At 35.7% G+C, this 15,649-nt stretch overlaps 2 protein-coding genes across 5 annotated transcripts in view; both read right to left on the bottom strand.

The window, feature by feature from the left end:
* Nucleotides 1-2,787, bottom strand: part of TTN (titin) — a 238,110-nt gene extending 235,323 nt beyond the window's left edge. The window contains exons 1-2 of the mRNA XM_039702997.1: nucleotides 2,576-2,787; nucleotides 321-424 (exon numbers count right to left, since the gene is read on the bottom strand). Of these exons, the coding sequence (XP_039558931.1) occupies nucleotides 321-411 (91 nt within the window). The 5' untranslated portion in view covers nucleotides 412-424; nucleotides 2,576-2,787. The remainder of the gene's footprint in view (nucleotides 1-320; nucleotides 425-2,575) is intronic.
* A 6,254-nt stretch (nucleotides 2,788-9,041) lies between these two features.
* Nucleotides 9,042-15,649, bottom strand: part of CCDC141 (coiled-coil domain containing 141) — a 62,305-nt gene continuing 55,697 nt past the window's right edge. For 3 of the 4 annotated variants that reach the window (XM_039700698.1, XM_039700716.1, XM_039700725.1), the window contains 4 exons: nucleotides 10,894-11,048; nucleotides 10,666-10,795; nucleotides 10,418-10,583; nucleotides 9,042-9,342 (listed from right to left, as the gene is read on the bottom strand). In XM_039700698.1, the coding sequence (XP_039556632.1) occupies nucleotides 9,288-9,342; nucleotides 10,418-10,583; nucleotides 10,666-10,795; nucleotides 10,894-11,048 (506 nt within the window). In that variant the 3' untranslated portion in view covers nucleotides 9,042-9,287. The remainder of the gene's footprint in view (nucleotides 9,343-10,417; nucleotides 10,584-10,665; nucleotides 10,796-10,893; nucleotides 11,049-15,649) is intronic. The other variant, XM_039700706.1, reaches the window with a different exon arrangement.

Genomic DNA, 15,649 nt, shown 5'->3' with positions numbered 1-15,649 from the left:
TCTTGGAAGAGCTAACATAAACCTTGATTTGTACCCTGACTTCTAACTCTGCCTAGTCATCATCCAAATGAGATTATCCTTTCTGCAGCCACATGAAGTTCTCTTATTAGCACAGTATGTATTTTTATGCATATACATTTAAAGGAGCTGTTCAGCACTCTCTGACATGGATATATATCTGTATTTCAGCACTCATCTTTACCCATTCATACCAGATTATGAATCTATGAAAAGTGTCATCATTTTTCTTAGCATAAACATTAGAAGAGAAATTAGTGCTAAACAATAACAAATCTTGGAAGAATGAATCAAAACCTTACCACTAATATGAGCCTCAAAGGTTGCGGCACTACCCTCCAGTGCCACAACACTTTGTAGCGGCTGTGTAAATGTTGGTGCTTTCGTCGTCATCTTTACAGGCACTCTGCAAGCAAAAAAACCCCATCATCAGATATCAATGGTAATAATGTTATTATACTCACACAATTCTTGCAAGATTTTAAAGAGCATATGTAACTATTCCCTGAATTTACTTTTCTCAGTTTTAAATCAGAACGACCTAGTGAAATGAAAAGATTGTGGGTTTTGACAAATTTGTATAGAAAATTACTCTTGGAACATGCTTGGCTGAAGTAGATGGAAAGCCATTATATTTAGTGGAGCTGTGCTTTGGCATTGCAAGTATGCAGCAGGAGAGAAAATTCTGCTTGACTCACTGTGTGACCTTCCACAGGTCATTCAGGCTGCCTCTCTTTGTCTGCTAGCTTGTTTTATCTGACAGGAAAAATTACCCTGGGTAATTTAAAAAAATATTTTGGTGGTGCAAAATATTTGGACTTCTGCAATGACAAGGCAAATAGGTCACTAAAAAGCAATTGCAAGAAATGTGGAAGTCTACAATGCATTTAGTTTATTAATGCAAATAATGCATTATTATTAAATTATTAATAATAATATCTTAAATGCTGTGTTATTAATAATGCAATAATGCAAAAAATACCAAAATACTCTATTTTAAAAGGACTCTAAGTAGTGAATAATTTCACTTTACAGAAATATATTGGCATTAAAGATGCAGATAAAATTCTCCTCTTTCTTAGAGAGTATCTCAATGGAATTTTGAATATGGAAAGACAACCACCTTCGAAATGTGAGCTAGGATATAAAGTAGCCACTGACACTGATGGCTTGAACAACTGCAAAGCCATATGAAATCTGAAATAAAGTTTGCTTTCTTTTGCTATGCCACAAGACCCTACTTTGAAACAACACACTGCCACTAGAAAAGCTTGTGTGTTGATATTTTATATTTGCGTGACCTATTTATTAACTGATATTAAATTGTGCAGTTTTTTTAAAAAGGTAGCTGTTATCTTCAATATTATCATACATCCATTAAAGTTACATTTTTTCTCATTAAAAAATTTCACTCAGAACATATCTGGTATCAATTATTAAATTGTGCAGTTTTTTTAAAAAGGTAGCTGTTATCTTCATAATATTATCATACATCCATTAAAGTTACATTTTTTCTCATTAAAAAAATTCTCAGAACATATCTGGTATCAACAAACAGAAAAATCCCACAATATTTCAAGGCAAACTTATTCACATCTTAACTTCCTTTTACCTTTGCTCTTGTGCCTGATTTTGTGACAGTCCCAAGCTTAAATTAAAAATGAGAAAGTAAAGTTTCTTTCACTATGAGTCAAATTTATTCTACCTCTCACAGGGATGAAAATTCTTAATTACATGGGCTCCTTCATAGAAATCAGGGCCTGATGCATACATGCAATAAGAGCATAAGTGCAGAACTGGATATTGAATTGGGATTTTTCAGGTTCAGTTATGACCATGTTTTGAAGCTCAGCTAAAATAAATGGGAATAATTTTACAATACAATTAAACATTATGAAAGCTCATGTATATATATATGTAGTTTTCAGAAGAGATCAGAAATAATTTAATTGAGGATAATTTCCACTGAGATCCCACAAAGTGTCTACATTTCATTGTCCAAGCAAATTCTGGTGATGAAGATCTGATCTTATAAGGCTTCTTGTATAATTAGAATTGAAAGTATGCATCTAAAATGTCATGTTCCAGAAATAACCTTCACAGTCATGAATGACAGCAGACAAGTGTTCCAGAGCTGCCGTGTAACTGATACCTTAGCAGTTGTTTTCCTTAAAAAGTCATCAGCACTTAGCTGATACCATGTGCATTTTATCAGAGCTATTCTTGGAGCTTCTCAGTTTATCTCTCAGCAGCATAACCTTGAACACTCCCAAGAGAAAGGAGTTTTTAAGTTAAGCACATGTTTCCATGCACTTTTAAAATCTTAATTTATGTGGTCTTTATCAATAAAATACACTGGAAAAAAACATTTTTGCTGAGAGTTATCAAAGCTTACTCCAGAAATTAAGGCTATAACCTTGACAGAGAATTTAAGTGTTTCATGTCTATACCCTGAAATCTATAACACCCTGTGAGAAAATTTATAAATAATAGATTGTATCAGAATTATTAATGACTGCTAAAACACTTATTACACCAGTAGAAACATGCTACTAACCTGATATCTCAAAGTGCCTGCAAGAGTGGGCTAAGCCCAACGAAATCTTCTTGAACGACGTCCTTATCCAGAGTAAGATTTTTTTAGACAATCCCAGCATGAGAATTGAAGAGCCTCTAATCATAAAAACAAAACTACACAGTCTTGACAGTGTAGTTTTGTTTTTTTGCAATCCCTACACCCGAGGCGAGGCGGGGAATGCACGACTGCTCAGAAGTGCTAACATAGTTGTTTCGCTTTATATACCCCAGCCCTGCTGACACGTCTGCCTCATCATGTCAGTGCCAGTTCTGATTGGTTTCCTGAAAGAAAGTTTCTTGTGAGAGGGGATTCACTCTCTGTAACCATACACCACCTGTTGGTTTTGATTGACAATGCTAATTTTGGAGGCACAAAAGGGATTCACTGAGGAAACCTCAGCCATTCCAAAGCTTTTGATTTATAATTCAATTTCGTTTACCAAGTGCAGTTTACATTGTAAATTTCCTAATTCATAATCACATGACAAAGAAAGCAATAAAAAGCATTTTAGCAGGGCATATGGACAAGTGAGATTCAGTCTTACATTCTTTCATTATAAAACATGCAAGAAGCCACACCAAATGCATATGTCAATCACCAGACTAAATAAGTAAGCTGAGCTCAGACAAGTGGCTGCACTTGCACTATTAGAATACACCATTTAAACTATTTTTCCAGTAACTTTGAATTGTAAAATTTTGTTTGTTAATATATAGATTTCGTTCTCTAGGGTTGTTTTTGTTTCCTTCAAAATTTTTCTGTTGGATGTTCCAAGCAGTTCAGCATAACAAACAGTAGCATACAATGTGCAGAAACACAAATTTTGTGAAAGTAAATTAACACAGGCAAATTCTGTCATTTTTAAGAAAGAAGATTTTAAGTCTGACAGCTTTTTTCTAGACCTGTGTCGGCCTTGTGCACACCTCAGAGCAATATGGAACAGCATACTGTTCCATATTGTTTATTCCACTGGTTTATGAACTCCAGTAGCCCAGCTTTGTCGCTAAGCAGCTAATTGTGCCTTTAGAGAGGCTGCTTCTGAAACAGACATCAGAGTTAGACTACTCTCGTTTGTGGCTGGAATGGGAGGTGTTTTACCACACCGTCTCATCTGCCTGGCTCTATTCTTGCCTATCTAGCAAACTCTTAAAGCACATAACTGGCACATAAGACTACTTAAAATTGCTTTCTTAAAATCAAGCATGTGCTTAGCTGGTTTGGTAAAACGAGGACTTCAATCTGTAGTTACAAAGTTCCACATCAAAAAGGACCTCCCTGAGAACACCCAGATAAGTAAACACAGATTGGAGTTTTGTGCTATCAGCTGCACTTGTGTTTGAAAACAACCTGGAGGAAACCTCCAGCAAGAGAGGCAGAAAATGTCAAGAAGAGAAAAAGGGTTTCACTGCTATGATTCCTGCAAGGGAGTCCTAATGTGGTAGTTTGCAGATCTAGAAGAAATAAGAAATGACATATTGCTGCTACCTCATAAAATAACTTCAGAAATTTGATCAGAAAGTCAATTCATCTATCCCATAAGGTAGCAATCTCATGGCTACTCTTGGCATGCAGCAGTAGCAGCAGCAACGCAAACTGGAGGAGCAGTCTCTACCCTGGTACTACCTGAATTCTCACAGTGGCTGAAAGTCAGAGCACTACGGCTCATTTTTAATTTCTTGTTGCAAATCAATTTCAGAGAGCCTAGTCACTCTGTACAAGACTTAGTATGGCAGCTATGCAGTTGGGGGCGCTCAATCTAGCTTGTATTAAAAGACATAAAATGCTCAAAGAAACTTATGTAAAGGGTATAAAATTTCGATTTCTAAACAGAGGCCTGCTAAGTTAGCAAACAGTTGTTTTTCTCTGTAGTTAAACACTTAAATAGTAAAAAATTAAACTTCAGGAAAAACACAGGCTAGTATTTGCAAACTTAAAAAATGCAGCCAGCTTAATGATGATGTCTAAATAAATAAAAAATTTAAAAGTTTATGAACATATGATCATTTTTGAATGACAGAAATACAAAACCTATCACTTTTAAAGTTTTGAGATGGTCAGAACTTCATATGTTTCTATTTCCATCAAGTCAACAATGACTGATAACAATAGTTACAAGGGAATACAAGGGAAAAAAATTTCCTGCATTCAAATACAAATACGTTGTATTTTAAAAAATAAGTTCCTTAATTTTTAACTTTTACATTTGCTTTTAATGATCTGTTTCCATTTCAACAAAAGTTTATAGCGTCTCAATTTTTTGCTTTAAATACAGAAATGAAATTTCAGAACAGTGGAATATTTATCTCATCTTCAAGGAAATACGAATTACTTATTCATGCCTTCTGTCACATTGATATCACATGATTTCTACATGTTTTGTATCACATAGTGTACCCACAAGAAAAATTAGAAGGATGACTTCAGTCTTATTGTGTAGCTAAGACACTGCTGGTATAAAATGACATTATTTCTTTGCTCCAGCATCAAACAAAATTCAGATCTGGATAATGAAAAAGATTTTTTTGTCAGGAAGACATTTAAATTTGGGATAGTTATGAAAATTTCAACATCTGCTTCAGTCTGCTACTGCTGGAAGTGTAAACTCTATATTGCCAATCTTTAGTACATGTAGTACATTGCAGGCCACAACACATTTCAGGAGTAGCAGATGATATTTAACACAGTGAAACATTGTGGTATGGACACCTGCAGTCTCTGTGTGAATCACTTCGATTAATTATAATAATCCTAATGACTTGATCCATGGAGCTGCTTTAATAAGGCCCACGTGAAGATGCCTTGAAAGCTGAAGACTCTAGTCAAAGACAGAATTCATTCTTTCTTGAACACTTAAAATTTCAAAGTCCCACCTAAGCAAGTTTTTACTGTGTGTTTTTGAGAGGAATTTCCTAATACTTTTTTAAAAATTCACAATCTTTACTGTTGTTCATTATTTGTCAAACACTACTAGTATTGTACTACCAGTGTACTCTGCAGTAGCTGCACACCCAATGTAACATAAATCCTGCTTTCTTACCTGGTCTCTTAGTCTATCTACAAATGCCAATTTGCAAATGGTGTAAGAAAACCAAGTACCTTTCCCATTCCCTTTTCTCCTTCCATTTTTGCCATCTCCCTCACTTCTCACTTCTGTTCCTTCCTATACAATAACTATTATATCTCTTTTCAATTACTATTTTCATTTTACTCCCTCCTCTGATCAAGTATGTGAACCAAGAGAGAAACTAAATAGAACTTCACATAAAACTTCTCACTGAAAAAATGCTGTCCTACGTCCTTATAGAACCAACAAAACAGAACCCAAAACATATTAATATATTATATTCATGTTTAATTTCCAGTTTTCCAAGTATACTTTAGAAAAAAATTACTTTCCCTTCTCCCGCCCACTTTCTTTAAGCTTAGAAATAACTAAAATATTCTAAACTGTCAAGCCACTAAATCCTGACTTAAATCAAACTTCCGCCACCCTTATCAAGTTCTCTTTCCCTGCTAATACTATAAATAGTACTTTGTAGCAAAAATTTTAGAACCTTAAACACAGCCTATTAATTTATTTGTATACACAAGAACATCCACGTTTGTATGCTGCAACTGGATTTTGAAAGGCTGCTGCCTTTTCAGGTGCTTATCTGAGCCACTGTAATTGAATATGCAAGATACCTCAACCTTTTTCAATGCAAACTGAAACCTGCTTGCAAAAAAATGTTTCTGAAGAAGGCACTTTCAGTTACTTCCAAAGTAGAAAACAAAACTAAGGCACTAAGTGAGCTTTGAAATTACTTTATCTGCTTCATATGGGAAGAACTTACTGGAAACTGCACATTATCAGGGCTCCTATTCACTAACTTCATCTTGATAGCAGTCACTTATATGATCTCCTTTGAAATACCTAAGGAGATCTACAGATGTGGCTTTTGACAAGATTTCCTTGTATATTATTTCTTTATGCATCATCCTCATACATTTACATATATGGAACAAGGAAGAAAGAGAAACATTTGCCTTCTCAGCACTTCACTTTAGAGAGCAGGCCCTACTAACAAAACCTGCCCCCAGAGTAAAGAACATACTGATTAGGTGTTCCATTTCCTACCACAAAACAGCAATTAACATCATTGTACTGGGAACAAGTTTTACCTAACACGGAGGCAGTCCTTAGCATTTAATAGATACATATATTTCATCAATTTTGGAAACCTTTTAATAAATCTGTGGACATCAATGATTTGTAAAACGAAAAGAAACAAATACACTTACCATTTTTCATAATGGATCCATTCTCTGGGAACACTTGAAGCAATAGCTGTGTTATTCATTGGCCAAAGAAAGTTGATAGATCTTTATTTATTTGTAACCACAACTTTCTACTGTTTTGTAACAGTAGAAACCATAAGAACAGATAGACAGATTTCTGGTTTGCCCCATGTATTATTTAAAGAAACATTCAAACTTTTTTCCTGAGTTATGTTTTGTGAATCAAGAGGAAAAACCCCTAAGTATTGAATTTTTTCTCATAGTCTAACCATCAAGGAAAAGCAAAAAGAACCCAATACTTTAAATTTGATGAGCATCCAAGATCAGCAAGCATTGAATTCTACACTTTCATTTTTATGGAATGAATTTCTGAGTAGGAAATCATATATGCCATAATAAAAAGTTCCAGCTCAGAAAAGAACATTAATTTTAAGGGGTTTATAGTTTGGGGGAAAGAAGGGGATGGACATCCAGTATGTAATTTTTCAGTCCTCTGAATGTGAGTACAGTTAGAAACACAGTATTTTCTATGACATCTCTAAATTTAAATAACACATGCAAACGAGGGGCTTATTTGGGAAAGGTAATTGCATAGGATCTGTAAGATGTTTGACACTTGTCTTCATTCCATTTTGGAAAAATCCATGAGAGATACAAAGTAAATATGCAGAGCAAGTACTTCAGTCTGCAGCTACTATATTTATGTGCACGTATACATAGCCTTGTGACTCTCCTGTGGGCAGGATGCCACTGACTTTTCCATAACGTCAAGCAAGTGATTTATGTGATCAGGTGAAGACATGTACATGATATTTTTTTTCCAGCTCATTTCCTCTCTCTGACTGTACTTTAACTTGGAGATAAATTTAAGTTTCTGCTATCCAAACTGCATCTTGATGGAGAAAAATGTCTAATGTTTCAATATTACGATTTAAGCAATTCTTAAATATGTTATTTCAGTGACAATTTTGTACAGATGACATCTACTTGGATGAATCACAAAAATGCTGCACTGCTTAAATCCCTATCTGCTCCCACTGAGAAGTGTGAGTGCATTGCAGTGGTATGCAAGACCAGAGTAGGTCTAATCAATGTGCATGTACAGAGTGACAGAATGTTGGACAACATGGAAATGCACAGTACATGTGGAATCTGTGTGTGTCTGTAGTGTTGGCCAAGCCATTGGGAGAGCACTGAAGAAAAAGTCCCAGGAGTGTGAATAATTTCACAAACTTTTCAAAGCTAGGACTTTGAAAATCTGAATCAGACAGATGAAGCTCGAGAAATGTTATTTGCAAGGGCGACTGTTTTGTTTACTGTTGTGGCACCCAAACAGCCATCCAAAACTGAGCTTTTCCTGAACTACCTTTTTCAATGCTGCATGTGGATGACACTACAAAAGTCCTTGTCTTTCTCTACAAGAAGCTTTGCAATAAATTGGAAAACACACCTAAACTCTGAATGCAAGAGATGGAGACAAAGCTAATGCTTTGTCATGCTAATGACTGGCCTACAATCCAAAGGATTCAATTCCAGTTTAGGCCTTTTTCAATACCCTGAATAGACACTGTGGTTCCTAAGGAGTTCTGTTATTGAAGAGTCCTTGGCTAAATGTGCTTTGAAGGTAGAACTAGTATCACTTCTTAGTCCTCTCCTTTGAACTGCGATGGCAGGCATGGACTGGAAATGGACTGTATTGTAACACTAATCTAGTCCTGAAAGCAGAAGCTTGCAGTGGAAGACTTCTCCATTATGCTGACTTAGAGAGACTTTCTCTTCTCTGAAGACATTCCTGCTGCTAAGCAAGCATTAGACAAGGTTTGCTGATATAAGTAACCACTCCTTCTGGTGGGTGACCTCTGAAAAATGTCTCAAAGGTGTTAGAAATATGACAACTAACAGTATTTAATAAACTGAAGAATTTTGTAGTTACAAGATAATTTTCTTTTAAATCCTAATTCTCTATATTAGCTACTGGGAAGACCTATTGATGGAATTAATATCACTGATGAAATTTGTAGAAGAATACAACAGTGGGTACTAGTGAATCACCAAGGAGATCTGCAATTTTGAAGGAGAATGTTTCTTTTCCCCATCATCACCTTCTGTTATTTGCCCAACAATCCAGAACAAACCCAAAAGAAATCATAAATCACTGTCTAATAAATGCTGTGCACAGGTGAATTTTAATAATTATTTATTTGTAAAGAAACAAAATACAAATGTGAATCTAGATATATATTGGATAGCACCCAAAATTCATCTGCTCCTCACCCGTGGCCAATACCTACTAATGGACACAGCAAACAACACAAACATGCTCAGGAATCAGGCATCTTGCAGTTCAGTCCATCTTCCGTTCCACTGCATCAGGCAGAAGAATGGGATCATGTCTCAAATTGAAGTTAATCTCTTATGGCCTTTCAAGTTCAAGATGCACTCCTTGAAACCAGAGTTTCTCTTTAAACCTGTTTGAAAAGAGTCAGTTAATATTGCTCATATTTTTAATGGTGACACAACAGTTCTTCATGGTTTTGTGAAAATAAAAGATTAGAAATCAAATAAACTGTGATTACAGAGAGAACATAAAATATTCTAAATCTCATCTTACTGACCAGAAGACATTAGCTATAAACAACAGAAGATAAGAGAAAAAATTAGGATAAATCTAACCTTTCTATATAGTCTACATGTTTTAATCATACTGAATTCTCTATGTGACTTATGTAAAATTATGATGATCTGGCATGTAATTTTTTACTTAGGAATACCTGCTATAAAAAAACCCTGAACAAAATACATGGGATCAATGCTTTGTCAGCTGGCCATGAAGCAAAGTGTACAGGCAGCTCACAAAGAGTAGAGCTTTTGAATCAAAACATGCAAAACCTTTCCTTTATGTTTACAAGTTGTGCTACATTTAGATGGATAAACCTCAGAAATTTAAAGACAAAAATGCTCTTTTTTACCAGAGCCTAAATTCATAGGGCAAGATTTCATCCCGTACTGAAAGTCACAGGGATTAGTGACTTCATGTAACTCATTTATTTAATCTGAAATTACCCAGTGGGAAGCATTGTTATTTTTAATCAATTAATGAACAATGAAAGTTCCTGTCTTATTAGCCTTGCTACTTATGCTTCAGAATAAGACTTGCCTAGTAGAAAATCTCGCTTATATATTCTGTACATGAAACTTCATATAGCTGCATCAATTTGAACTTCTGTAATACTTTGTGTTTTAAGCTCTTCAATCTTACATTAATATCTAGATTAAGATGACTAGATTTCAAAAAAATATTTCACTAAACATAAATTTCTTGCATAGGCTCCATTTTCTAATGTATTACTAGTCCTTTGATCTAAAATTACATGTCTTTTGGTGAAGAACTAAGTGAAAAAGGGAGTCACATATTATGCACACAATGTACATTGCCCTGAAATTCATAGCTTAGGAAGAGTACTTGATGTGTGCTTTGTGAGTTAAGGTCCTTACAGCTGTTGCAGTAGTACAAGTTGCAGCATGGTGTAAGACGCAGGTTACCTTACAGGAGTACATTTAGCCACTGGCCTTTCTTCTCTCTTACATGGTGAGTCCTGGGCTTGTACCAGCTCCGTTGTGGTGACACTCACGTCTTCTGAAAAGTATCCATCTTCACACTCTGGTTTAGCCTGAGTTACACTGGAAGTGTTGGGAGGTGTATTTTTCTCTGAAACAAAACATGTACGTTAGTTGCTCATGCAGTAAGGCAAGAGGGTGCCAAAAAGCATGCAGCTGGCAGGACAAATCACCTATCACTGTCACAAAGGCAGAACAGTGTGCCTTTCCAACTTCATTGCTGGCAACACAGATATATTTCCCAGTATCAGCAAGGACTACATTTCTTTTTAAAAGGTAATAGGTATCTCCTAATTTCTCAATCTGTAAAACAAGAGAATGCACATAGGGGATAATTAGTACCACAAAGCAGTATAAATTACCTTTCTCCCAAGAAAAATTTCAAGAACATTAAAACATACTCTGATATCTCCAGATACCACTTGGATGTCATCCTTTGTCCAGCAGACACGTGGTTTGGGTTTTCCATGTATAGTGCAATGCAGGATTAAATCTTCTCCTTCTTGCAGAGTTCTATGTCCAAACTTTTGTATGAAGTTTGGCTGTTCTCCTTGTACTGCAAAAAAAAAAATCAAATCAATATTCACTGTGTTTTAAAAGACACAATCAAAGCAACTAAAGAAAATAATCTGTTCTGGTTAAATTTATCACATTGAAAGACAAAGAGAGCCTTTACTGATGTCTGGAACTGAGAATAACTTGTTTGCAAGACAGTTGCCATATATAGTTTATCTCCCTAACGTAACATTTATTAAAAAACATGGATATTAAGCACCCAAGAATTTCATGCATCAGCATAGTGGTATTAGTTCCATGGGAGTGTTAAAGAATCTTGTTGTTTGGTAGGATATTAGGCAAGTCTGTGGGAATTATTGTTTCAGTGAAGGAGGGAGATTAATTATTCCACACAAATTTAAAGTGACAAAATCATGAGAGCAAATTTTATAATTTAGTGCATTGTTGTACAACACACTTTCATCACTTTCCCCCCATTATTTATTTTTTTAAAAAAACAGGTATTGAAGAGATTTTAAAAATTGATATTTGCAGCTAATGAAGGGCAGAATGATGCCTCTCTGCTGCTTTGACCACATCATTATTTTGGCCATCATTAATATTGAAACCATGTGCTACCACATTATCCAGTACAAATTTGGTTCAGATGAAGGATGGGCATGTAATTGCTTTTCTATTGCAATACCCAAAGCACATGAGATTGATTTTGTGCTAGCCTCATGCCTACTGTGGAAGGACAGATGACACCTGAACCACGACAAGGACTGATCAATACAAATTAACCCACCAAAATTGAAGAAATTTTGATCATCAGCATCAGTTTGTACTGAATAAAATCATTGCTTTCTGTGACTTTTAACTTAATGAGCTGTAAAGCTGGATTTATTGAATCATTGTACTACCACCTGAGGTTCCACTTATATTCAACCTAGAAGGTTACAGTAAAAAGAGAAGACAAACTCAGAGCTAAGTATTCTTGACACAGGGAATGTAAAGCAAATGTTTATGCAAGAACAACACATGAAGACATCTTACAATAAAAATTATCTTTTTGCATCTCTATCACAAAGAATGCATCCTTCTTCCTCTTTAATATAAATTGTTCCACATTTCCAAAATATTTGACGAAAGTTATCACTGGCCTTCTCTGAAATATAAAGGTACTGAAGCGCGTGGTAAATGACAGAGTTTGGAACTGCCATGCCACCATTACTGTACTGTCTAAGGACAAACATTTTTTTTTACGCTATTAAGAAACAAAATCAGCTTATCTCACACAGGTGCCCACCAACTTCTAAACCCAAATCTATTGAGCCAAAGGCTATTTTTGCCAAATTTGGGCCTGCTGGCATCACGAGGCAGACACTTTGACCACTGTATTAATAAATTCCCTTCTTAGGTGAGCTCTTATTTGCAATAAGCTTTCAGGCTTAGCTGCTTTTCTGTTCTTCCTAGGTACTGCAGGACTGAGGCAGCAAGGCAAAGCAGAAGAATTTAAGTTTTACTCTCCCACATTTGTGCTAACCTTGTGTGACCTCAGTATTAGCCAGCCAGAGCAGCTCAAACAACTCAGTTCTTAGCTGTTGAAGGTTAGCATGTGCAAGCTGCCACCCCCACTGCATTACATGCGCCTGAAACCCAGAAATTTTGAGTGGGCTTCAGCCACTCCTTGGGATAATTTTGGCTGGATTTCTTTACTTCTGCAGTTTGGATTATCCTGTGTAGTCATGTTGCAATCTCATACCAGAATGATTTTTACCATAAAAAAAGAAAAAAAAAGAAAAAAAAATCTTAGTGGAAAGGTAACAGTAATAATGATCAGATCACATCTTGACTTTATATCAGTAAGGCAGCAGAACATAACTGAAATGTTCAGTTTCTAGAAAGCAAAAGGAAAAGTATGTGCAAATAAAACCATGAAGTGACAGTTCCTATAACTCTTTCTGGCACAGACACTCAACAAAATCTGCTGTAAAGATTTTATCATTTGACAGCAACCTTCAAAATAGAATGGATGGTTATTTTTCACCAATGGTTTTCCCATGATATCATAACAAAAACTCAGAAGAAAATTTGTTAATTGCAAATTATTTCTTGGCTGGACAACCCATGATGTCCACATCCACCAAGGTTAGAAAGAACAGATCTGTTCCTCCACTGTGGAAAAAAATAATCAGGTAGCCAGTGGTACTGAAATACCACTCTTACAGCTTCGGACAATAATTTTGTCAAGTATTAAATATTCCATGAGTTATCTGTAGGAACCAGTAGAGTTATGCTGCAAACTGGTGAATAAGCACAGAAAGATCATCAACCTGGAGCAATGCAAAAACTGCAGTAGCAAAGTCCCCCTTCATCTGTCTATTACACAGCCTTCACCCCTGCCTGAAGCCTCTCTCACACACAGGTATGCAGGTCAAGCCAAATTGGTTTTAACAGCCAGTTTTTAAATTAAATTGCTTCAAAGTTATTCTCAATTTATTTACTCTAGGCATGTAATTTCTGGTCTCTGGTGTCTTGAAATGTGATATTAGTAATTTTATCAACTTCCCCTGTCTTCTCCATGAATTTAGGCTAGACAGATTCCCACCATGCTGCTTAGAGATTTTGGATTTGCTCAGCATTACTCTTAATCAACAGTGCACTTTATTGTTTTGAGATTTTGTCTCAGTCAAGCTCCTAACACAAACAGAAGGATTCCTTTATTAGGAATATTAAGCAGGTCTCATGTCCCAATTGATCTGAAATATCCATAATCCCAGAGCTCCAGTCTCCTTGAATACCATGTGTAACCTCTTTAAAGTCTCGGCAGTAATTTTTCAAGACACAGTTCCTCTGGACCACAGATGATAATACACACATGAAAATGACTCCTTTACCCAAGAAAAGCCTCCAGAGAAAGGTGGAGAAGTAAGCATACCTTACAAGTCATTTGAGAGGTACTCACCTTCTCCATAGCAGCTCCAGCCACATCGGATCCAATCTGGGAAATGGCTCATCCTCCCTCTGCCTACTGACTCAAACCTGTGACCTCAGACAGGCTGCTTCTCTTGAAAAATTAAAATAATTAATTCCTTCCCCCCTCCAAATTTAGGTACCTTGTGTAAACACACCTTCACACAACTCCATGTCTTGTATTCAGGCAATATCTTTCACCATTTTCTTAAAGGGTGTCTTCATATGGGGAAGAAGGAAGGGAGTGTAGGTTAGTTCTGTGCCTAATGTCTTTATTCTAAGGATGGTGGGACTGAGGCTTAAATCCTCTCTATAAGGGAGCCATCAGGAAGATGCAAACATTTTGGGATCCTGAGGCAACCATAGGCTCAAAACTGTGACTGCAATGATGGGAAATCAGAGCTGTGAACCAAGAACCAGAGCCGTACAAAACACCCAGATGTATTCCCTGCTCTGGAGTATGGTTAAAAGAAGGAAGAGGTAAAGCATGCAAAGTATAAACTATTAAAAAAAACAATGAGTGGGAAGCATTATGTTAAGATTATTGCTACAACAGAATGAGTGAGTTTTTTTCCTTCAAAGAAATACTAGTACATCATGAGACTACATCACTGTCACTTTTTTCCCCTTTTTTGGATTATCTAACCAGAACACAGCTGGAATTTTCCAGTAATTTTTTTAAGGACTCATTTGAGTCCTTAAATAAAGGGTATTTAAATCCAGACTGCCAGCACAGCAGTAACCAGTGTTGATTATGTCTTTGTTTACAAAGCAGAACATTAAAACCATGAGATTTTTGGAGTCCTGCTGTGAATCCAGTATCTCTAATCACTCTGTTTGAAATCTTGTTTCTTGCAGCAATTATAATTGTGGCTGATAACCACCCATTAAAAACTGTGCATTTAAAGCTATTCCTGATTGAAAGTAGATGCAATACCATACTCATAAAATCAACTTTTGCTTATCTAAAATTCACAGAAATGGTCAAATTCTCAGAGGAAATTTTTAACAAACAAACAAGCAAAGGTAGTCTATACTTTACAATTATTTATTAAGATCTAAATTACCTTTATTGTGAAATGGAAAATACACTGCAGGAAAACAGGTGAAATTTATACCTGAGGAAATTCTTGTGAATCTACATTTTTTGGAAGATGACTGAAGTTAGAAAGTGGTTCATTAAGGGTAATACCAAGTTTATTAGAACTTACTGTGTTTCCCCATCTGTTCACCACTTCCTCCTCCTGTTCCCTCTCATTGATGTGAGGTTATATCATGAGAACTTCTCCTTTTTCAAAGTTACAGGAATTTTTTAATGTTGCAGTCACTAGGCCAAAATGTCTGACCCTCAGCAATTACAATATATGTTCTTTTCATAGCATACTACACAGTAAAAGGTTTACTTCATTCCAGCAAATTATGCAAGAGAAGGTAAATATTTCCTCTTTAAACATTTTCCACAGCAATGCAATTGTAACACAAAAGCTGGTAATCAAAAGTTGCAGAAAAAATAATGTAGCTGTTTGTCAACTCTTTTTACTCTGTAAGTACAACAAATACTGAGGCTAAAGAATGAAGATATATTTGAGGATTTATAAATTGAGTCTTCCACTGGCATTGTTACACCATTGTTATGTAATAGTAAAAAAATTAGAACTTTAATTAAAAAATATATTTGTGGTTGTC

This window comes from Passer montanus, unplaced genomic scaffold, assembly GCF_014805655.1.
Source record: "Passer montanus isolate IOZ18808 unplaced genomic scaffold, ASM1480565v1 scaffold1, whole genome shotgun sequence".
In the NCBI taxonomy this organism is placed as follows: Eukaryota; Metazoa; Chordata; class Aves; order Passeriformes; family Passeridae; genus Passer; species Passer montanus.
Note: the sequence above shows the minus strand (reverse complement) of the source record. Positions and strands in the feature narration are given on the sequence as shown.